Consider the following 24545-nt stretch of genomic DNA (forward strand, 5'->3'; position numbering starts at 1 on the left):
TGTACTAAATGTTGTAGTTGTAAAACTACCACTTCCATTGGCAGTTTGTTCCCTATGCCCACCACTCCCTGTGTGGAAAAACTTGCTCCTCAGGGCTCCTTTAAATCTTTGCCTCTTACCTTAAATCTATGCCTTCTAGTTTTAGACTCACCTACCAGGGGGAAAAAGAGATCTATGTCCCTAATGATTTTATAAAACTCTGTAACCTCCTTCGCTCCAGGGCCTTTTCCTGTGCTGTACTGTTCTACGTTCTATTTACTTCACACTTGTGTGAGTTAAATGCCCTCTGCCATTACTTTGTCCACTTTCCCAGTTGATCCAGGCTGTAAAGGTGATGTTGTAACCTTGTGATTCTCCTATCACTACAGGTCTCCTTGACTCCACAGTCTCCTGCTGTACTTCAGAGCCAATTGTTATGCCAGTTAATATATCATTATATCACTACCTTTCAATTTAAAGAAAGTAGATTAATTTAGGGAGTTGGTGGGTTAATTGGCTGCTGTAAATTGCCCCCACTGCATAGTGGTAAAATCTGGGGGGAGTTGATAGGGATGTGGGGAAGAGTATTAAAAAGGGGATGATGTAGGACTAGTGTAAATGGGTCGTTGCAGCCGTGGTGGGCTGAAGGACCTGTTTCCGTCTTATATTGCTCTATGACCCCATGAGAATTAAGACTGCAAATTTTTTTTCTATATTCTGTTTAAAGATGCTTAATTGACAATACAGATGTCATCATTTACATAAATTTGTGTGAACAACTGCTGCTGTTAACACAATCGTCTCTGCTGATGTATAATTTTAAACACTTATTGGTGTTTATTGATGCATTTAAGAGTAAACTGATCCATTAAATATTTATTTGTGATGTATCTTATTCTGGCAGGTACAGCTCTCAAAGGCAATACAGGTCCTCCCCAGCTGACGAATGCCTGATTTATGTCTAGCTTGTACATACAATCGAGCATTTGGGAGACTGGTGGGATAGACTTGCTGGTTGCTGCGGTGCTGTAGGCATCTGTCACATGGGAACTCAGTTCATGGCAATATCAATGCATCTTTCAGAAAAATCTGAATGGTTGAGTTAGACGCCCTGGTTTAACTACATTTTGCCCTTGGTTGGCTGATGTTTTTATTTAAGTATATTGCCGGACGGCTGCATTTCCAATTTGCGTGCTGCTTGGGTTACGAACAGTTCCCAGGAAGGAACCTAGTTGTAAACTGAGGAAGATCTGTACTCCTTTTTTGAGGTATTAGGGCACTGAACAGATAATGAAAGCTCAGACTAATACATAGATTTCTCTACAATTAAAGGATTCGATCTTGGACGTTTACAAATCTCTAAGGAGCGAGTTAATGACGTGATACTCCCACAATGGGCCACATCACCTGAGGACTTCATCTACAAGCACAGGAAGGCCTTGGTGAGGGCTGCAATGTGATCTTTGGTTTGTGAATTGTATGCAGAATTAAGATTTTTGTGCTTGCCTCATTTTCCCCATCTAACAGAGCTCTGTCATGTTCCATTGCCAGGAGATGTTACTAAAACAGAAATTCACTTTTTTTGATCAGAATAATGCAGCAGGTAGTGCTACTGCCTCACAGCTCAAGTGACCCAGGTTTGATTCTGACCTTGAGTGCTGTTTGTGTGGAGTTTTCAGGTTCTCTCTGTGACCACATGGGTTTACCCCAGGTGATTCAGTTTCTTTCCCCATCCCAAAGATGTGCAGGTTGGTAGGTCAATTGTCTATTGTAAATTACACCTAGTTTAGGTGGGTGGTGGGAGATCATGGGGAGTTGATGGGAATGTTGAGAGGCAGTAGGTTTACAGAGAAATGCATCTGGTTGCTCTGAGAGTCAGTATAGACTTGATGGACCAAATGGCCTCTATTAGAAGGACATTTGAGAAAACTGAGCATTTGCAGTAACTTCCATTTCAGTATTGACACAGTTACATGCCGCATTTATTTTGTACAGCATGAACAAACATACTTTTTCCTGTTCGATTATCTTTTGTGTCCTCACACTCTTCTGATCTTCTCTGTTGGGGGTGGGTTTACAGTTTGTACTAAGCATTGGCCTTCAGTTCTAATTAAACTGCAGTTAGAATAGTGCCAGAACCAACTCAGCAACAGGTGCCTTTCAAAAACTAAAGTTTTCTAGTCAATTAATGTGCTGATCCTATCAAAGTGCACCAGCTTGTGACAACATAGTCTCTCAAACTCATTTAAGAAACCGACTGACATATTGCTATGAGGATCAGCAATCTTTTGTGTGTTCCTTCATTCCTTCAGGAATCTGAGTATGTATCAGCTCATCTTCATGAATGGATCGATCTGATATTTGGATATAAGCAAAGAGGACCAGCTGCAATAGAGGCTCTAAATGTTTTCTACTATTGTACATATGAAGGTAAATGATAGCAGCCTCAGCTTCAAATTTCCAGATTTATCTGGGAAAAATGTTGACAAATTGCCTTTCTCACCAAAATGGACAGTGTCAAAATAGAAAACTTGTTACAACAGAGCAAACGTGGTGTCTGTTTTGTATGGAATTCTTCCATCTTTATTGTGAGTTAAATGCTCACCAATACATTAGTGCATTGTTGTCAGTAATAGACAAACGTTAAAACAGGTCCATTCCATGGATAGGGCAGTTTGAAAGTTCTCGATGGATATAAGACACCGCTGATGGGCCCCAATCCCAACTTCTTTCACTTGAGTGCAAGAATTCTTGTGTCGCATTTTGAACAGTGACAGTGAGTGACAATTACAGTAACTTTGAACAATGGTTCATTGTTCAGATAATGTTGTTTCATGGCCTAGCCTTGATTTTGGGTGCTGGTAGGCTGATTGATTAGAGGCCATCAAAGACAAGGTAAATTCCACCTTGCCTGACTTTGGTTGAGAAATATTTCCAATCAAGGCCATTTGGCAGCAGTCAGAAGCAGAACCCTTATTTCCTTGTTGGTATCAAGTTTTCAGATTTGTAACAAGCCATACTCTGATTATGGAGATTAGATGCTTGCAAAGATTCAAACTCAGATCATCAATGCACTCTGAACTAACCCAATGTAATTGCACTGTGTAATGAATTGACCTGTACAATCGGTACAAGTGACAACAATAAACCAATACCAAAATCAACTTCTATTGAGTAGCATGGGAATGTCCATTTAATCTTATCTTATGGAAATCTGTGGTTTTCTCAACCTTACCAATATTCATTATGCTTTTTGATGTATCAAATACAGTTAAGAGGTGAATTAAGAATTGTCTTCAACTTTTGTGGACAATGGAAGCAGATGGAACCTGCCCTATGTGCTTGGTGCAATGGTAATGGTTTCCCTGGTTTATTTTGTCTATGGGGCATGAGGATTACAGTGAGGTTAGACCACAGTGCTGAAGTGGCTAAAAGTTTCATCTATTTGACTATACTGCACAGAAGGAGGCCCCTAATGCTTGTAATTTGAAGAGCTTTTCAAAAACTATCCAAATAGTATGATTCAGTGATCTTCATTGCTCTGCAAATTTATTCTGAAGTAAAGATCCTGATAACTTTTATTGTTGAATCTACTTCTGCAACCTTACAGGCAATGCATTCTAGATCATTATAACTTATCAAGTTAAACATAAACTTCTGCTCATCTTCTCGCACTTGGCTAAGTTTTTGCCCAACAGATTAATGTTGTGTCCTCTGGTTACTGAGGTCTCCCACTCGCCAATGCATGCCAGAGAAAACAGTTCATCTCCCTTTTCCATCAAAATCGTTCATTACTGTGAATCCATATATTTCCCCATTAACTATCTCAGCAGTAAGAACATTCCAGTTCTCTGGTCTTCAGTGAAGTTTAATTACTTCCTTTTAGAAGTCTGGTGTAGTCTGATTTTTTTTAGGTCTTTACTTAATAAATTTATTTGGTGAATGTTTTGGTGCCCTTAGGCCAGATTTTTTCTTATCTTGGAGGAAAAATAAGTTTGCATTTATTTAATGTCTTTCCCTGCCTTGGAAAATGCCACAGAGCTTTGTTGCCTCTGGAGTATTTTGAAATGTCACTATTTTAATGTGTAACGTGACAGACATTGATGTGCAACAAGCTTCAAGATGTCTGTTACTGACCAGCTAATCTGTTTTAGATGTTTTTTTTAAAAGTATAGCGTGTACTGAATTATATACAATAAATTAAAGTGCCCTGCATTTTTTTTTGTTCTGTTTCACAGGAGCTGTTGACCTAGATGCAATAGCAGATGAGAAAGAGCGAAAAGCACTGGAAGGGATGATCAGTAATTTTGGGCAGACTCCCTGTCAGCTGCTCAAGGTATTGTTTTAGCAGTTCCACAATTTTTGCAACAACTAGCTTTTGTGTCGTGCTCTTGATGTAAGTAAGCAGTCTAAGGTCCTGGATGGGAGCATAATCAATCAAGCCAAAGGAGATAAGAAGGTCTGCTGGTTGTAGGGAGGGGGAAGAGGCAATTATCAGGCTACATATGGGAATTGACATAGTGTCTTCGGATGATGTTGAGGCAGTGTGAATGAGAAATAGATTGCTGACCAAGGATGGATCACATTTTTGGAAAAGGAAGCCAGTAATCACATGCTGCTTTCACCAGCAGCATGATCAGAGACTTTGTCACACACTTTCCCTCTAATTCGCTTCTTTCCTTTCCTTGTTATTTCTTGTAAAAGCCTTACCATCTTCTGATTACAGAACATAAAAGATCACAAGACAGCAAACATATCCTCTGATATTTTAACTATGGTATGCAAGAGGCAGAGTTGGTTTTAAGCATCGGAGTGAACAAATGGTTATCCATTTGTAATTAAGCGTTTCAGATCCATGTACAGGCAATTTTTTTTTAAAACAGATAGTTTGTATGATCTGTTATCTGTAATATTTGTAATACCTGAAAGCTTACACTGTAAGTAAGCCACTGTGCTGCAATCAACGTTTGGTTGGCAACAAGAAAATTATTGCTGCATCAGAGATCAGAAGCTGTTGATGCTGTTTCTTTTTAATTATGTAAAATCCTTGTGATGTCATTGTAAAAGAAGCATCTCCTAAAAACTGAACTACTGGTACGGTGATGGACCTGTTAGTTCTTTGGGAGCAAAGTGTTTTGTTGGTCTTGCCATCACGTCTCATTGTCTGCATTTATCAGGAGCCACACCCATGCAGATTGTCTGCTGACGAAGCCTTGAAGCGACAGGCCAAGATGGACAACTGCCCACTGAATGTCTTCCAGCATTTGACTGAACTTAAATCATTCTTTGTGGAGGTAAAGTTCTGAAGATTAAACAATGAATGCAGTTTATTTAGATGTGTTTTATATTCATTTTTGAGTTCTGGTATTCTTCATCATGCACATATTATTGTGTTGTTCTATATGCCAGGCTTGTGTTATCCCATGATAATGCTTGCAAAAAAACTTTGAATGCAATGTTAATTAGGATTTTTCATAATTTGTATGTGTAACCTCTAGAGACTGAAATTCGATGAATGAGAAATAACCAAACCTAGATAAGCACTTGAAAATGGGCCATGTGTTATTTAACTCGCATAAAATTCCAACTGCTACTTCAACAGTTAACATAAATGGTAGAATAATATGGTTTAAAAGCATCAAGTTTTTGTAAATGCTGATGGTAGCATTATCATCACCATGATTTTTGACATCTCTTGGTATTGTTCCAGTGTAGCTTTGTTTTACTGTTGAGAGCAGTCAGTCATTAACAATTGTTCAGTGATGGATTTTGACTGCCTTTTATTTCTCGGCAGGGAATAAGTGACAATATTCCTATAGTGAAAGCAGTAGTGCCCAAAAACCAGGCACGTTCCTTCATGTCTCAGGGAAGCCCTGACACCTTGGTAAGTATATCACCAAACACTGCAGGAGCTCCACTCCAATTAAGAACTGAACCTGAACAGCTTTTAAAACTTCAAGAAGCAGGAGAAAGCTGTAGGCTGTTTTCTGGGGGGGAGGGAGAGGCAGGGCTAATACTGCAGTGAAATAGTACAAAGCTTCAAGGGCTGAGTTACAAGGCAAGGTTGTAGAAATTTGGGCTATCAGAGTGCTCAAGGCAACAGAAATGAATAGTAGGCAAAAAAAAAAGCAATCTGGGATCCACTTACTTTAGTTAAATGAGTTAAAGGGTTCAAATCAGCAAAAAGGTACATTCAGGCCATCATGTAAAGATTCATACTGATCCAGGGAAAGTCTTCTGGAATTATTGAAGAATCAATTATTTGTTGCTGTGAGATTATAGGATCTTAGCAGGCTGATGAGCTGAAATCAGCCAAGTAGGATTAAGTTAGAAAGTTGCACCTTTCTGGTTTGAAAGTCTTGAACTATTACATTTTCTAAGGTATTTTATGAGATGTTATCAAATAAAATTTGATATATGAACAATACGAGATACTAGTCATATGAATTTGTTATTTCACGGGCTTTCCAGAGCGAACAGGTTAATTTGAAATTACTGTCATGGTCCTCGGTTCCCTTTCACCAAGCTCTATATTGCCGTGTGAATTCCTGCTCTTTCATTGTGTTTAATATTCCACTGATATATTGAGAATGAAAATGAAATATTCCAATAGAGACTTGAGCCAGAAATGGTGGTATGGAGCAAGAGCAACTGTAGGTTGTGCAATCAGGAGCCTTCAATAGAGAAAATGAATGTGTAACCTGGTGGGGATGGAGCATGGTGGAAATCTGGACCAAAACAAGCTGCACTCAGAAAATTGCTCTGTAAACCTGACAAAACCAAGCCATCAGTTTTATCAATGTCAAGTGTTCCCTTACATTCAGAAACATTCAAAAAGTATTTAAAATCAATTAATTAAAGCAATATATTATTAATTTTAAAATAATATCAGTTAGACACTTCCCAAATTATTGAGCATTAAAATGTGCATTTTTAAAAAAAAATTATGCATACTGTTTTCCTTTGATTAGGTCTCCTCATTTAGAGTTCAGATTGCTCCACTTAAGTACTGGAGAATTTGACAAGTTTGTGCCCTCCTGCAGTTTTGCATGCAGAGCCCAATGCTGGATTTGTGTGCTGATGCAGGAGCCCCAAACTTGCTGAAGTTTACAGAGGTGAATGCTGACAGTTTGTCATAGAGCTGCCTGCATTTCTCATCAAATTCTGCAGTTTGGCTTTAAACTGAGGGAAAAGTTCCATATTTTAAGTTAACATAGAACATTACAGCACAGTCCAGGCCCTTTGGCCCACAATGTTGTGCCGACATTTTATCCTGCTCTAAGATCTATCTGACCCTTCCCTCCCACATAGCCCCCCATTTCTCTATCATTCTTGTGTTTATCTAAGAGTCTCTGCCCCCACAACCTCTGCTGGCAGTGCATTCCACGCACCCACCACCATCTGTGTAAAAATAAAAACACTTACCCCTGACATCCCCCTTATATCTTCCTCCGATCACCTTAAACTTGTGTCCCCTCGTGTTAGCCATTGTCGCCCTGGGAGAAAGGTCTCTGACTGTCCACTCGATCTGTGCCTCTTATCATTTTGTGCACTTCTATCAAGTCACCTCTCATTCTCCCCCTCTCCAAAGAGAAAAGCCCTAGCTCGCTCAACCTATCCTCATAAGACATGCTCTCCAATCCAGGCAGCATCCTGGTAAACCTCCTCTGCACCCTTTCGAAAGCTTCCACATCCGTCCTATAATGAGGTGACCAGAACAGAATACAGTTTGTGTGAACCGTCAGCAAAGATTGGTCCATCTTGAAAATGCAGCATTGTCTACTGAATGTTTTTCAATGTGGAAAGTATCTTTTTAAATTGCTTGGGTAATGAATGTCTAATATTTTAATGGGTATACATATTCCAGAGGACAATGTGGTTCATTGTTTTATGCAGCATATTGTTTTTTTTAAATGAACTTTGTTGATTCATAGCTCAAGTCTTTGGTTTGCCAGAGGGTGCAGTTTCTCTCTGCTTATCTAAGGGATTCGTGAGTCATGGTGTATTTGTGTAGGTTATGGATGCAGAGAGGTTTCTCCATTGTGATCTGTGGGTGTCGCTATTATTTATTATGAATTTGATTGGACTGAACACAGGTAAAAAGCTTAAATCTGAAACTCGTCTTGATTCACACAGATTTACAATAAACAAAATACTTTAGTTTATGTGAAATGTACACCAAACCAGTGCGATAGCATATATGTACAACAAATGCAATGATATATCATTTCAAATCTTACAACTGTGCAGGAATTAGTTGCCCCCTTTTTTAAAATCTTCAGCCACAGCCAATTGTGGTGAAACCATTGTCTGATTTATGAGAATATTATTAAATGCCAAAGAACTTCTCAGAATGATGACAACATAAGAAAAACTGACATTTCTTCATAATGGAAAGTTTTCACTGTTTCCTTATGCACTGCTGCAGTCTGTTGCACATCGTTCCAGGCTAGATCTAAGGGCCTCTGTTTTGGGTCCACAGGTGACTGTGAGTCAGAATTGCCTGATGGGAACTCATGGGTGGCTGCCTTATGATAAAGTCATTTCCAACTACTTCACGTTCTCCCGGGACCCGACATTAGCTAATTTGAGGTAAGTAATTGTAGCTGAGTACCACTGTCAGGCTAGCTAAATGTCAACCCTCACAAATTACATTTGTGCAAGCACGCATATAACCAGTTTACTTCAATGTGCATAAGAACGTAAGTAGGAGCAGGAGTAAGCCGCTAAGCCCCACAAGCCTGCCCCACCATTCAATATGATGGCTGATTTGCCCGAGGTCTCATCGCTTGTGGGTCGGTTCCACGTGATTCACAATTCCTTAATCTTAAATTTATTCACTGCCTCTTTAAATACCCTAATGATCTAGCCTCCATAATCCCCCAAGGTGAGAGAATTCCAGAGGTTTACTACACACCGTAAGAAGAGGTTGCTATGCATCTCTTCTTTAAATGACTGCTCTTTAATTTTGAAACCATGTCCCCTCATTCAAGACTTTCCCACTAGTGGAAAATCTTAACAACTACCCTGCCATGCCCCCTCAGGATCTTTTATGTCTGAACAAGATCACCTCATTCTTCTAAATTTCTTTAGATCTAATTTTATTTTTTAGCCATTTGTGATAGGACTACCCTCTCATACCAGGAATTAACCCATTTGTGGGTGACACAGGATCATAGGCAGGTCTCTAATTGCCTTGTTAATCCTCCTCAAAGTCTTAGGTGCTTCAATAAGTTCTCCTATCATTCTTCTAAACACCAGAGGGTATTTATCCAATCACAAGAAAACAACTTCATTTCGGGAATCAACCTGTGAACATTCTCTGCGCCATCTCCAAGGCACATATATATCTCTCCTTAAATAAGGAGACCAGAACTGTGTGCTGTGGTCCAGGTGCAGTCTCCCCAATGCCTTTTTGTACTCTGACCTTGAGAAAAACTCTGGGCATAGAGGGGGCACAGTGTAAGCTCACTAGTGTGCTGCCTGGTATTGGGAAACCAAATGAAAAGGGACTTGAAATCTGGGGCAAAGAGCAGATGGTCTCCACTGATTAGGTGGATATAGAATAAGATTAATTCCAAAAGATATAGGACAAAGGAGAAGAAACCTTTTTTACTTAGAAGAGTTTAAGTGCAAGGGAATGTACAATCATTTTAGTGAATTAAGCCAAAGTTATCAATTGAAGGGATGGGAGAACAGAGTGGTAACTGGCATGACTACTGCTCTTAGAAGGTAAACAAAAGGACTAGATTAATCAAATGGCATGCTTCTGTTGTCATTGCCTTAATAAATCTGATTGATTTAAGCAAATAGTATTGATTTTAGTAGGGAAGATTTATTAACTGAAACAGTCTTATGTTGCCGTAACTTGTTAATTTGGCAAAATGTACCTGAGCAGTTTATCACTGTTTGTACTTACAGAGCACATCGTTATGTCAATGGCCCCTTTACTCCAGGGCTGGAAGTGAGCTCTAAACTGTTTGTTGTGTCACATGATGGGAAACTGATCTTCAGTGCAGGGCACTGGGATAATAGCATTCGTGTGACCTCAGTTGCAAAGGGCAAGCTTGTGGGACAACACATCAGACACATGGGTAAGTTGTTTCAGTGCAGTCTGCAGCAAAACTGAAATTAACGTCGCTCTACTTGCCCACTGAGTGGGCTTGGGCATGTGCATCAGAATGAATATTTTGAAGCCAAAAGGATTGTGGCAGGAGTGCAATTTACAGCAGAACTGTACAGTTTGTAATGGTATATTCTCATTCAGTTTATAGTGGTAGGACAATCTGGTTAAATGCTTCAATTTGCCCTATATGCAAGTTCTGTATTGCACATTTGTTTATTTCATAGCAGTTCACAGCACCAGCAAGGGTAATGAAGTTATAAAATGACACAGTTAGCAAAATATGTCCTCTTGCATTATTTGTGTTCCACAGCACTGACTAATTCAGTGGTGGCGGCACTGCGCTTCCAATGCCAAACATTTCCCATAACAGTCCCTCCATCTTACTTTGATAGTACCCCTATTATTAAGAGAGTATTGACACCGTTTTATCACCGATGAGTTGGAGTGAAGCAGGATTTGCAACAGGATTCATGGCAAAGGCTGTTTTCAGCAAACAAAGAGAATTTCTATGAATTGCAGTAAATGGAACCAATGACTGAAGCAAATGCAAACTCTCCCATGGATAGCAGAATTACTTTTCTCAGTAAAGTAGATTGTGTGATGGATAACTATATATTACTAATTGATTTTTAGTCCAGCAAAATACACCATGGTAGATTAGGAGATGCAAATTATTTAAATAAAATCAACGTATCTCACAGCAATGCAGTCTCGGGAATCATCCAATATTCTTTCTGACCAGAATTTCTATTAGTTCCCCTATTTACCGCGAAACAGTAAATTGTCCTATTCACCATGAACAAAACCAAAGGTGATCTTCCAGTGATAGTTATATGCGACAGACCCAGAGAAAAATGACATTCCAGAGCAGAATACAGTAAAAGTCTGTTAATCCGCTATCTGACGATTCAGAAATCCCAATAGTTCACCACCCAACTCACCAGGGCCCTGGTTTCCTCACTATCACCCCAACACTGCAGCCCTGGTTCCCACACTTCCTTTCTACTCACCAGGTCCCGGTTCCCACATTTCACTTCAACAGATCTGGTTCACTGGAAAATTTATTATAATACTGTGTTACATCAAAAATAAAATTCAATTAGAAGTGCATTGGGGTATTTTAAAAAAAAGAACATCCACTATTCCGGAGAATCTGTTCATCCAACACCAAAGTCCTGAGTGTGCTGGATTATCAGAGTTTTAATGTAATTTGATATCTGTAGAATTTGACAAATATCTGCATCTTGCATTTCCAGCATTAGCATCATTCATTATGTTGGATCAAGATCATTTTTAATATCAATTTTTTGCTTCCCTTTCAGATATTGTGACCTGCCTAGCAACTGATTACTGTGGAATCCATTTGATATCAGGGTCTCGTGACACAACTTGTATGATCTGGCAAATTCTGCAACAGGTTTGTACAGTTTAACTTAAAACAAATTGGTAGTGTCAAAGTAGTCATCTCAAGGAGGTTAACCAACCTGAATCTATTTACACACAACTGAAAACTTACACGTTTGTTCTGCCAACAAAAACTTTGTTAAGCTTATATAGTGGCCTTCCAAATTAGGTTGGTTGTAATGATGGGTGTAGCGATTTGCGATAAGTCCAAAGCACATTTATTTGAGAATCATGGAACTTATTGAAATGCCTAGAAAGTCAGTCTGCATCTATAAATTTTCACAGAATTTTTATTCTGTTTCCCAAAAATTTGAGAAACAGAATAAATATTCTGTGAAAATGTAATAATTTGTGAATTCCATAAGGGTGAATTTCCATTGCCCGATCTGTTGTAATGGGGGGTGGAGGGGTTGTTACACTATTAATAGGATGACTGCAATAGCACTCCCAAAATTCCACCCTTTACTACCAAGAAAGGTTTCAGGCGTTTGGGCACCATCACCTGCCATTTCCCCTCAAGGTGACACATCACCCTTGTTTGCAAATATATTGCCATTCTGTCGTCATAATTGGGTACAAATTCTGGAACCCCCTCCACAACAACAACGATGGGGATTTACCTTCATCATACAATCTACAGCGGTTCAAGTGGTGGCTCACTGCCACCTTCTCAGTGCCAAATAGGGATAGACAATAAATGCTGTTCTTCTCAGCAATGCTTACATGCTGGAAAAATATGATTTAGAAAAAAGGGCTTCACTAGCAAAACTAGTATTTATTACACCCTTCTGATTGTAGTTGATGTTCTTGATTAGCTGCATTCAATATGGAGAAGAGGCTTCACCATCTCGAAGGAAAAAGCAGTTGGTGTACTGAAACATCATTACATCCATGTTCCTTTCAAACTTGCGTTGCATCTTTTGGAGATATCACCATCCCTTCATCTGTTAGATTAAACTATTGGAACTTCATACCCAGCAGCTCTGTGGAACAGATCAAGAAGGCAACTCAATGCTACCTTCTCAAGAACAGGAAATAGTAAATGTTGGCCTAGTAGTCCTAGAATCACTACAAGGACAGGGACAGGAATGGTGTCCAATCTCCAGTATGCAGTGCAAGTAATTAAAGTTTGATCCAAAGAGTGCACAAGACTTTGATATGACCAGGCAAGGGGAACAACTTAAATTGATAACTTAGGGTTTGCAAAATACACTAAATTATCTTCCTCGAGTCACTGCTCCATCCATACATTTGTGCAACCCACTCACTCCTGACGTGTGGCCAAGTATTCAGCAGACTGAAATAAAAATAGAGAATGCTGGATGTCACATTCTGATGACAGGTCATTGACTCGGTTTCTTTCCCCATAGATGCTGCCAGAACTGCTCAGTATTTTCATCATATTTCAGATTTCCTGCGTTTGCAGTTTTTTGCTGCTTGGAAGTTAGTTCTGCTGTTCTTGAAAGAATAGGTGCAAGAAAAATTAGGGTATTAGCACCTTATGAGATGGGTAAATGTTTAAGAATGGATAATGGTGTACATTTGGTTAAAGGTTTTTTCGTGAAATAATGCACAAGTGTACTTGTTTAATTGGTGGCTCAGTAGCGTAGCATTTAGTGCGATGCTATTACAGCGCCAGCGATCGGGGTTTGATTCCCGTCGCTGTCTGTAAGGAGTTTGTACGTTCTCCCGTGTCTGCGTTGGTTTCCTCCGGGTGCTCCGGTTTCCTTCCACATTCCAAAGACGTACGGGTAGGTTAATTTGGGTTTAAAATGGGCGGCGTGGACTCGTTGGGCCGGAAGGGCCTGTTACCACGCTGTGAATAAAATTTTAAAAAATTTTTTAAAAAAGTATTTCCCTTAATGCAGAGGCTCAATTGCCCATTACAAATGGACAAACTAGGAGCAGGGGTAGGCCATTCAGCCCCCCAAGCCTATTTTGCTGACCTGATTGTGATCTCAACTCTGTATTCCAATTGATCCCTGGCAATCTTTCACCCTCTGCTTGTCAAGTATCCATCTGTCTTTGCCTTAAAAATATTCAAAGACTGCTTCCACCGTTCTTTGAGGATGAGTTCCAAAGACTTGCAGTCATTTGAGAGGAACATTTTTTCTCATTTTTGTCTTAAGTGGGTGGTTCATTATTTCCTCCTCAAGAGGAAACATCCTCCTCACATCCATCCTGTCAAGATTCCTTAGGAATCAAGTCACCTCACTTGCTTCAATCAAGTCACCTCTCACATTTCTAAACTGCAGCAGGTACAAGTTGAACTTGTTCAACCATTTCTCATAAGCTGACCTATCCATTCTAGGTAGTAAGAAGAAATCAAGAGGGCAAAAAGAGGATTTGAGATGTCCTTGGCAGATAAGGTAAAGGAGAGTCTCAAGAGATTCTTAAAAAAAAATTAACAGGAGAAGGGTAACTAGGGAGACAATAGGTCCCATTAAAGATCAGTGTGGTCGTCTATTTGTGGAGCAACAAGAGGTCTTAAATGAATACTTCTCATCTGTATTTACCGTGAAGAAGGTCGTGGACACCAGGGTATTCAGAAAAGAGAACAGTGACGTCCTGAAACATCTATGTTATGAAAGAGGAGCTGCTGGCGGTGTTGAGGTCTATAAAGGTGGATAAAGTCCTGGGTCCTGACCAAGTGTATCTTAGGACCTTGTGGGAAGCAAGGGAAAAAAAAGCTTCATGGGCTCTGGCAGAGATTTTTGTATCTTCCTTCCTTTCTTTGTGAGGTACCGGAAGATTGAGGATGGCTAAGATTGTGACTTTATTTAAGAAGGGCTGCAAGGACAAGCCAGGCGCCTGTGAGGACAAGCCAGTCAGCTACAGGCTGGTGAGCCTAGCATCAGTGGTGAGAAATTTATGGGATTCTGAGGGGAAGAACCTATCTGCATTTAGAAAGACAAGGACTTCCCCGCTTTGTTCATGAGAAATTGTCTCTCAGAAATTTGAGTTTTTTTGAAGAGGTGACCAAGAGGATTGATGAGGGTAGGGTCTATGTGGATTTTAGCAAAGGTCTTTGATGAGGTCCCACAGTGTAGGCTAGTCTGGAAGATTAGATCACATGGGATTCTGGGTGAGCTAGCCAATTGGATACAAAATTGGCTTGGTGAAAGGAGACAGAGGGTAATAGTGGAGGGTTGTTTTTCAGATTGGAGACCTGTGACCAGTGGTGTTGCACAGGGATCAGTGCTGGGTCCCCTGTTGTTTGCCATATATATTAATGATTTGGATGAGAATGTAGGTAGGATAATCAGTAAGTTTGTAGATGACGCCAAAATTGATGGTGTGGTAGACAATGAAGAAGGTTGTCTAAGGTCACAACAGAATTTAGATCAACTGGGAAAGTGGGCCAAGGAATGGCAGATGGCATTTTGCTTGTACAAATGCGAAGTGATATATTTTGGGAAGTTAAGCCAGGCCAAGGCATACACAGTGAATGACAGGGCCCTGGGAAGTGTTGTAGAACAGAGAGACCAAGGGTACAAGTTTCTGGTTCCCTGAAAGTGATGATACAGGTGGATACGGTGGTGCCTTCATCGGACGGGTCATTGGGTACAAGAGTTGGTACGCTGTGTTACAGCTGTATAAGACGTTGGAGAGACCACTCCTGGAATATTGTGTGTAGTTCTGGTCGCCAAACTACAGGAAGGATGTGGTTAAGGTAGAGAGGGTGCAGAAAAGATTCACAAGGATGTGGCTAGGACTGGAGGGCTTGAGTTATAAGGAGAGACTTGATAGGCTGGGGCTGTTTTCTCTGGAGTGAAGGAAGCTGGGGGTGACCTAATCGAGGTTTATAAAATCATGAGGGACGTAGATAAGATGGATAGTCTTTTTAACGGGGTACGCAATTCTAAAACTAGAGAGCTTCAGTTTAAGGTGAGAGGGAGAAGATTTAAAGGAGACTTGAGAGGCAAGTTTTTCCACACAGGTGGTGTTAGGTAACTGAAACGAGCTGTCAGAGGAAGTAGTAGATGCAGGTACAGTTACAACATTTAAAAGTCAGTTGAACAGGTTCATGGATAAGAGAGGTTTTGAGGGACATGAGTCAAATGCAAGCAGATGGGACTAGCTCAAGAAGACACCTTAGCTGGCGTGGACGAGTTGGGCTGAATGGCCTGTTTCTGTCTACTGTATAGCTGTATGTATTAACCTAGTAAACATTCAGTGAGCTGCTTCCTAACCATTAATATCTTTACTTCAATATGGAGATCAAAACTGCATATAGCATTACAGATGTGGTCTCACCAGTGCCCTATAGAACAGAACCACGACCTTTATACTTGTATATTCAATTCCCCAAGTAATAGTCAATAACAGTTTGTTAACTTTCCTACTTACTTGCAGTACCTGCATACTCGGCCTGTGTGAATCATGCACTTAGGTCCCCCAGATCCATCTACATCACAGCATCTACACACAGTCTCTCACCATTTAGATAATATGTTTCTTTAGAGCTACGTGTTGTCTGACAGCTCGTGCAACTCAAGTTATGAACCATTTGGGTGCAGAAGTGTCAGCCTTCATGCCTTCTGAACCAGAAGGTTGTTGGTTCAAGTCCTGCTCAGATGTTTTTACCAAAAGGGATTATCTTGTGATTCTCACATCACTACTTGTGGAAGCTTACTATCCTGTGGGACCTTCTGAGCTGGTGAAAGTGCTGTGTAAATGCACATCTTCCTTTCTATTGATGCCATCTTATTTGTTTTGGTTCATCTCCAAGGTTACATTTCTTCATCTTTTGTTTCAGGGAGGAATCCCTGTCGGCCTGGCATTGAAACCCATGCAGATCCTGTATGGGCACACTGAGGAAATAACCAGCATCGCCATCAGTACCGAGCTGGATATGGCTGTTTCAGGCTCCAAGGTAAATTTCAAAACTCAAATGATTGGAAATGGAAATTTTATGCACTCAGCAGGCCAGGCACTTTCTGTGACAAGAGAAACAATCAACAGTCTTTCCTTATCTGTCTCTACTTATCACCCACCAGCCACTGTCACCCAACTCCACCCCTCCCCCACCTGGCTCCACCCATCCATCATCTCCCTCCTCACTTGGTTTCACCTACCTGTTTGCATGCCTAGTAATCACTTTGCCATTTATACTCCAGACATTTCCACACATATCCACACATAACTTTTGATATCCCATCACTTTTCTGTACAATCATAACCCGTCATAATTCCTTCTTTATTCATAACTCCTGACTCACCCCTCCCTCTCACCACTGTATATCAGCTATCGACACCCTCAGTCCTGATGCAAGGTCTCAACTGAAACAGAAAGTGGAAATATGTAAAAGACTGGAAAAAGGTCAAAATCAATGTGAAATCAAAATCATGAAAGGATCCAACATTAGCTCCTCAACATTTTATGATGTTATATCGCAAAATACAAAACTCCGACGTCTTCGTGAACTTAGAACGGCAATTAAAGATATATGCATAGAATACCAGTGTGTAATGGTTTTTTTCCTGAGCAATTCTCTTACAACTGGTACTGTCTTTCCCCATGGATGTCAGATTGCTGAGGGTATACTGTATTGTAACAAATGAGTGTGGTTTGTATGTTAGTGATTTATATACTGTACATGTGTATCTGTATAGTAAGCTGTTATTGTTTGTTTTGCATACCTAATAGTCTCCTTGCCTATTATGCTCCAGACATTTCCACACAAGTGCATGTAAGATTTGACATCCCATCACTTTTTTTTGTACAACTGTAACCCAAGTCATATCTCCCTCTTTATTCATAACTGATTTGCTACTTACCTATGTGTTCTTTCTCCAGTCATGGATGATCAATAAGACAATGTCTTTATTATGCAAACTCATCCTTTTACTTTGAATTTAATGCAGATTGCATCTCTTAAATATTTGGACAGCTTATTACACCTATCTGATGTACCTTTTGTTGCTTTTTAGAACAAATAATCAAATTCTCCATATTAGGATGTCACCTGTGCTTCATTTACAAATTTGTAATGGGACAGTTGTTGAAGTATAAGTGACTCCAAAACTGCAAATGGTCTTTTGTCTGCAGGACGGAACAGTAATCATTCACACAATTCGACGGGGGCAGTATATGAGGACTCTTCGACCACCATGTGAGAGCTCCCTTCCTCTCACCATTCCCAACCTGTCTATTTCATGGGAGGGGTACATCATTGTCAACACCGTGATAGAAGGGAAGTCAAATTTTAAGGTAATCCCAAAGATCTTTTCGCTTGTTTTGCTGTCTGAAATGTTGTGACACAAAACCTAATTAGCTGCCTGAATTTACTGGTAAAATGACAGGAACATATAAAATGACATATAAAAATGTTTCCCAACTAAAGATCCATGAGCTTCACTGTATTACTTTGAATGGTGAAAATTGATCAAATAGGTGTATATTTTGTGTGATTAAAATCTCATATACAGTGGCATGCAAAAGTTTGGGCACCCCTGGTCAAAATTTCTGTTACTGTGAATAGTTAAGTGAGTAGAAGATGAACTGATCTCCAAAAGTCATAAAGTTAAAGATGAAACATTCTTTTCAACATTTTAAGCAAGATTAGTGTATTATTTTCATACAATTTTAGAGTGCAAAAAAGGAAAGGAGCACCATGCAAATGTTTGGGCACCCCAAGAGATTTCAGCTCTCAGATAACTTTTACCAAGGTCTCAGACCTTCATTAGCTTGTTCACAGTCATCGTTAGGAAAGGCCAGGTGATGCAAATTTCAAAGCTTTATAAATACCCTGACTCCTCAAACCTTGTCCCAACAATCAGCAGCCATGGGCTCCTCTAAGCAGCTGCCTAGCACTCTGAAAATTAAAATAAATGATGCCCACAAAGCAGGAGAAGGCTATAAGAAGATAGCAAAGCGTTTTCAGGTAGCCGTTTCCTCAGTTCGTAATGTAATTAAGAAATGGCAGTTAACAGGAATGGTGGAGGTCAAGTTGAGGTCTGGAAGACCAAGAAAACTTTCCAAGAGAACTGCTCGTAGGATTGCTAGAAAGGCAAATCAAAACCCCCGTTTGACTGCAAAAGACCTTCAGGAAGATTTAGCAGACTCTGGAGTGGCAATGCACTGTTCTACTGTGCAGCAGCACCTGCATGAATATGACCTTCATGGAAGAGTCATCAGAAGAAAACCTTTCCTGCATCCTCACCACAAAATTCAGCGTCAGAGGTTTGCAAAGGAACATCTAAACGAGCCTGATGCATTTTGGAAACAAGTCCTATGGACTGATGAAGTTAAAATAGAACCTTTTGGCCACAATGAGCAAAGGTATGTTTGGAGAAAAAAGGGTGCAGAATTTCATGAAAAGAACACCTCTCCAACTGTTAAGCACGGGGGTGGATCGATCATGCTTTGGGCTTGTGTTGCAGCCAGTGGCATGGGGAACATTTCACTGGTAGAGGGAAGAATGAATTCAATTTAAATACCAGCAAATTCTGGAAGCAAACATCAAACCGTCTGTAAAAAAAAAAGCTGAAGATGAAAAGAGGATGGCTTCTACAACAGGTTAATGATCCTAAACACACCTCAAAATCCACAATGGACTAGAGGCACAAGCTGAAGGTTTTGCCATGGCCCTCACAGTCCCCCGACCTAAACATCATCGAAAATCTGTGGATAGACCTCAAAAGAGCAGTGCATGCAAGACGGCCCAAGAATCTCACAGAACTAGAAGCCTTTTGCAAGGAAGAATGGGCAAAAATCCCCCAAACAAGAATTGAAAGAGAGTTTACAAGCTGTGATACTTGCCAAAGGGGGTGTTACTAAGTACTGACCATGCAGGGTGCCCAAACTTTTGCTTTGGGCCCTTTTCCTTTTTTGTTATTTTGAAACTATAGAAATTGGAAATAAAAAAGTAATCTTGCTTAAAATATTAAAGAAATGTGTCACCTTTAACTTTATGCCTTTTGGAAATCAGGTCATCTTTTACTTAGCTATTCACAATAACAGAAATATTGACCAGGGTGCCCAAACTTTTGCATGCCACTGTGTCTATGTTATTTCAGTGTTTTTGTGTGTATGGTAGAAATCATTAGCAGGGATTAACTGGGTCCACAGTCCAATATACATTTAGAACACAATATTTGAACTTCACACAACAGTTGTGATAATTAATGATATGCAATTTTAATATTGCTTTGAAGTTATTTGTGTGCTTTGTGTTGAATGAATCAGTGATTTTTAAAGATTTTCCTTTTAAATATTTGAAGAAAACACTGGGCATCTATTTATTTAAAAAGTGATAATGTCAAGATAACAGAATATTATGATTTATTTTGAACAGTGTTTGAGTACCTTCCTCACCTTCCCCTCTCAACCAACCATGCACTACTTAGATATGTGTAATGGAGCAGTAAAAACACACACATTGCTGAGTTCCTACAGTTTGCCCAGCTGGGCCAGAATCCAGTCTCCTGTTCTTTCCCTGTACATACCAAGAGCCACAAGGAAGGCCACAGTTAAGCATTGTCTAACTACACCTGAGTACCAGCAAAGAAACAAAAGATGAAACTGGAGATAAAAACTTTAATTAAAGTCTAAGCAATTACTGTGGGTGCTGGAAGTCTGAAATAAAACTAGTAAATTCTGGGAATATTTAACAGATCACGCAGAATCTGTGAATAGTGAGACAGAGTTGATGTTTAAGGTCAGTGATAGTGCATCGGGAAAGAATTTAATATTTTTATAATGGGATATTCAACCTTTTTATGGCCTGCATGTTTGGTATATTCTCAAGTCTTAAAGAGTTTATCTTAATAGAACAAAAAAAATCACATTTATAGTTTGCTTCAAACCATTAGCTAACATAATTTTTTTGTGTAATTCCCTGTTCTCCCACCCACTCACAACCCCCTCATCCCAAAAGAGTTTTACAAACTAATTCTTTGAATTTGAGATTGCAGATGCTGGAATCTGGAGCAATAACCAATCCACTGGAGGGAGTGGGTCGAGCAGCATCTGTGGGAGGAAAGGAATTGTTGACGTTTCGAGTCGAAACCCTGCATCAGGACCTGCTGTAGGGTTTCGACCCGAAACATCGACAATTCCTTTCCTCCCACAGATGCTGCTCAACCTACTGATTTCCTCCAGCAGAATGTTTATTGCTCTTTGAATTTGTTGCAGTGTCTCAGCAGAGGTAGAAGCCAGGGAGTTTCTGTTGCTTGCTTAACCAGATGGTTTAGAAACATGGTGTAACTTAGAAATCTGAGGTATATTTGCAGTGCAGGCTGGAGGGGAATAATAACGTTCCTGTTTCAATTCCTGCCTCTTGTTTCCACAGCTCAGCTTCTAAGATTTGAATTGAGAGGCAAAATCTGAAATTCAGTGTACAGTGTTAATACTTCTCCCTTTTAACTTTTGTGCTGACTTGGCTTCTCTCATAACTACTTTTGACCCCTCTTCTGCAGGACAAGAATGCTCTACATCTGTACTCTGTGAATGGCAAGCACTTGACAAGCGAAACCATAATGGAACAATTATCTGACATGTGTGTCAGTGGAGAACATATTGTGCTAGGCAGTGTGGAGGGATTTCTGTGTGTAAGGGATTTGTACAGGTGAGGGTGATACTGATAAGCATTGTTTTTGGAGAATAAAATCGATGCCAAACATTATTTAGCACATTGTTAGTGGCTAAACACTATCGCTAAAAATTTGCCTTTAATCAACGTGATGGAATGTTCGTAAACACTGTAATATCTTAATCTACTGGATAATGAGGAAATGATTGGCTGGAGTTTGAATTGTTGAAGGCGGGAACTTAGACCATGAGGCAGCATTCATTCATATATAGTTCAGAGGTTATTATAATTATTGTACTGATTATGATTATATCTGCTTATTTTCAGCTTTTTAGGTCTTTTCCCATGTCCTGCCTTTAAAATGTAAATTTTGCAAGCACCATTTTGTTTCTTTTTCCCATTATCCATCTAATTGTGAAGTAATTATACATTTGTATTGCACAAATAGTCTCCTGGAAAGATACAGCACGGAAATGGGCCCTTCAGCCCACCGAGTCTGTGCTGACCATCAAGCTACCTCTTTTTTTGCACTAATTCTTACCCTAGCCCATTTCATTGCCTCCAGATTCTACCATTCATCTATACATCAGGAGCAACTGAGAGTGGTCCATTAACTTACCAACCTGCATGTTTTTTTGAATGCAGAAGGAAACCGGTGCACCTAGAGGAAAAGAAATCAAGTTGTATATTTTAAAATTGGTCTCTGTTTCCGTTTTTTTACCCCTAAATTCTTCTTTTAATCAAGTTGGTTGCATCTAGTGCCATAGTACCAAATTTGCCAGCACTGCTCTGGTGGGACAGATCTCTTAGCGGTCAATTAACAATGAGGTGGGTGGTGAATCTCTCGAATTCTTGTCCCCTGGCAGTTGTGGAAGCTAGATCATTGGACATATTTAAAGAGGAGGTGAATAAATTTTAGAAAGATCAGGGATTTGAGGGCTATTGGTAACTGACACAGAAGAGGAGTTGAGATCTGGGGTTGATCAGCCATGATCTTATTGAATGGCAGGGCAGGCTTGAGGGGAAAGGTGCCCTACTCCTGCTCCTACTTTCCTGTATTCTCCAGAGTCATAGAGTGAAACAGCATGAAAACAGGCCTTTCGGACCACCAAGTCTGTGCCGACTGTCTCCTTTTACACAAATCCAACCCATATTCTCATAAACCTTCCCCAGATTCTACCCCTCACCTACACACTTGTCATAATTTAGAACAGCCAATTAATCCACCAACCTGCACGCATTTGGGATGCGGGAGGAAACCGCAGTACTCAGAAAACCCACACGATCACAGGGAAAACGTGCAAACTTGTACAGCATCAGAGATCAACATCGAACCCAGCTCGCTGGAGCAGTGGGGGAGCAACTCTACTAACTGCATCACTGTACCATTTCTCTTTGGACAATGCCACTTTTCTTGTGGCGTCATTCAGAGAAAAACAGGATACTTCTTTCCACCGTCCAGGCCAGAATTTATCCTTTAACCAGCATCGCTTTCTTTTTTTTAAAAAGAATCCATCCACTCATTATCACATTGGTATTGCTCGGACCTTTCCACCTCTGTGTGTGTGTGTGTGTGTGTGTGTGTGTGTGTGTGAGTGAGAGAGAGAGAAGGCTGCACTACTTCCCACATTGACTATAACTAGCACAACATTTAACAGTACAACACGGGAATGGGCTCTTCAGCCCAACGTGTCTGTGTCAATCACGATGCCATTCTAAACTAATCCCATCTGCCTGCACGTGATCTGTGTTGCTTTATTCCCTGCCTGTTCATGTGTCTGTCTTAAACTTTGCTATTGTATCTGCTTCTACTATCTCAGCTGGCAGCGGGTTCCAGGCACCTATCAGTCTGTGTAAATAGAAAATTTAGCTTTCAAATCTCTTTTACACTTTCCCCCACTCACCTTAAACCTATGCTCTTTAGTATTTGACTTTTCCACTCCGGGGGGGAAAAAAAAGACTGGCTACCTATCCTTTCTATGCCTCTCATACTTCCATCAGGTCACCCCTAAGCTTCTGACCTCCAGAGAAAACAACCCAGGTTTGTCCAACCTCTCCTTATAGCTAATACTGTCCAATCCAGGCAACATCCTGGTGAACCTCTTCTGCACCCTCTCCAAAGCCACTGCATTCTTCCTACAGTCTGGCAACCAGGACTGCACACACATCTCCAAAGCCTAACCAAAGTTTTACACAGCTGCAACATGACTTCCCAACTTTTATACTCATTGCCCCATCCAATAAAGGCAAGTGCATAGTATCACCCTATGCACTTGTGTTGCCACTTTCAGGGAGCTATGAACTTGTATCCCAAGATCCCTCTGTGCATCATCGATCCTTAGGATCCTGCCATTTACTGTCTACTTTCCTCTCACATTTGACCTCCTAGGCTGCAAACCTCACACCTGTCCAGATTAAACTCCATCTGCCATTTCTCCTCCCAAGTTTCCAACGGCTCCATGTCCTGCTATATCCTTTGACCTTGCTCACAATCCACAACGCCACCAATTTTCATGTCATCTGCAAACTTGCTAATCAGACCACTTAAAGAGTACTTGGCTGTAAAATGCTTTGGTAAATCCTGATGTCATGGAAGGTTCTATATAAATACAAGCCTATTTCTTCTATTTTAATTTTAGTAATTTGTTGAGAAATTAACATTTTGTGTTTAATTTTAGCCTGAAGCTCAGTAATGCTCCACTGTCAATGAGGCTGCCGATTTATTGTGTGTCCATCACCAAGGAGAACAGCCACATCCTTGTGGGACTGGAGGATGGTAAACTCATCATCGTGGGCGTGGGCAAGCCAGCTGAGGTAAAGAGCAAGATCATGAACTACATCTACAAGACAATGGAGAGCACTCATCTGCCTTTCCTATCACAGCTCAACCTCCAGTCACCCAGCCAGCAGTGCAACCAATTTCAGTTTCCAACATCAAGCTAGGGATCAGAGGAGTAGATTGCAGCACTAGGAGTAGCAGGACAATTAGGGACGAGAGATTCCTTTTCCAGAGGTCCGTTTATATCATGATGCATTGTTTCAGGAAGAAAAGCAGTAAAGGCAAAGGTGCAAGAGGATATAGATGGAGGAGTGAACAGAACAAGAGGAACGGGATGCTGGGTTATTATGAAGAGCCAGCATATTTGGTGTTTAATAAAATTTTAAAATCTACCTACATGTTTACCTAAATTAAAAAATCCAATTAAGAATAAACCCTCAGTCATAATTTCAAGGAAATACTTGAACTTCAGAGTTGTGAAGCAAGATTGTGGACACTAAACACATGGAAATTAATGAAGAAGTTGTTTTATTTTGGTTTGTAAATTCTTTTAATGTTAGGAGCCTCATGTTTTTTTTACATAGAGCTGCTAAGCTGATGCATATACTTCAGGTTAAAAGTGCCCATTACTCCAGCATAGTATCTTAAAATTCTCTGAATGCCTTTTTTCTAAAATGACATCTTTCCCTTTTATGTCTATAACATCCATAATCCTGGCTCA

At 40.2% G+C, this 24545-nt stretch overlaps 1 protein-coding gene across 1 annotated transcript in view; it reads left to right on the forward strand.

The window, feature by feature from the left end:
* LOC127574082 (neurobeachin-like protein 1) overlaps window positions 1-24545 on the forward strand; it is a 199382-nt gene that overhangs the window by 170983 nt on the left and 3854 nt on the right. The window contains 12 exon segments of the mRNA XM_052022775.1: window positions 1312-1421; window positions 2292-2409; window positions 4218-4315; window positions 5157-5273; window positions 5774-5863; window positions 8462-8571; window positions 9901-10073; window positions 11428-11522; window positions 16269-16385; window positions 17562-17723; window positions 20933-21081; window positions 23724-23859. Of these exon segments, the coding sequence (XP_051878735.1) occupies window positions 1312-1421; window positions 2292-2409; window positions 4218-4315; window positions 5157-5273; window positions 5774-5863; window positions 8462-8571; window positions 9901-10073; window positions 11428-11522; window positions 16269-16385; window positions 17562-17723; window positions 20933-21081; window positions 23724-23859 (1475 nt within the window).

Source organism: Pristis pectinata, chromosome 1, assembly GCF_009764475.1.
Source record: "Pristis pectinata isolate sPriPec2 chromosome 1, sPriPec2.1.pri, whole genome shotgun sequence".
In the NCBI taxonomy this organism is placed as follows: domain Eukaryota; kingdom Metazoa; phylum Chordata; class Chondrichthyes; order Rhinopristiformes; family Pristidae; genus Pristis; species Pristis pectinata.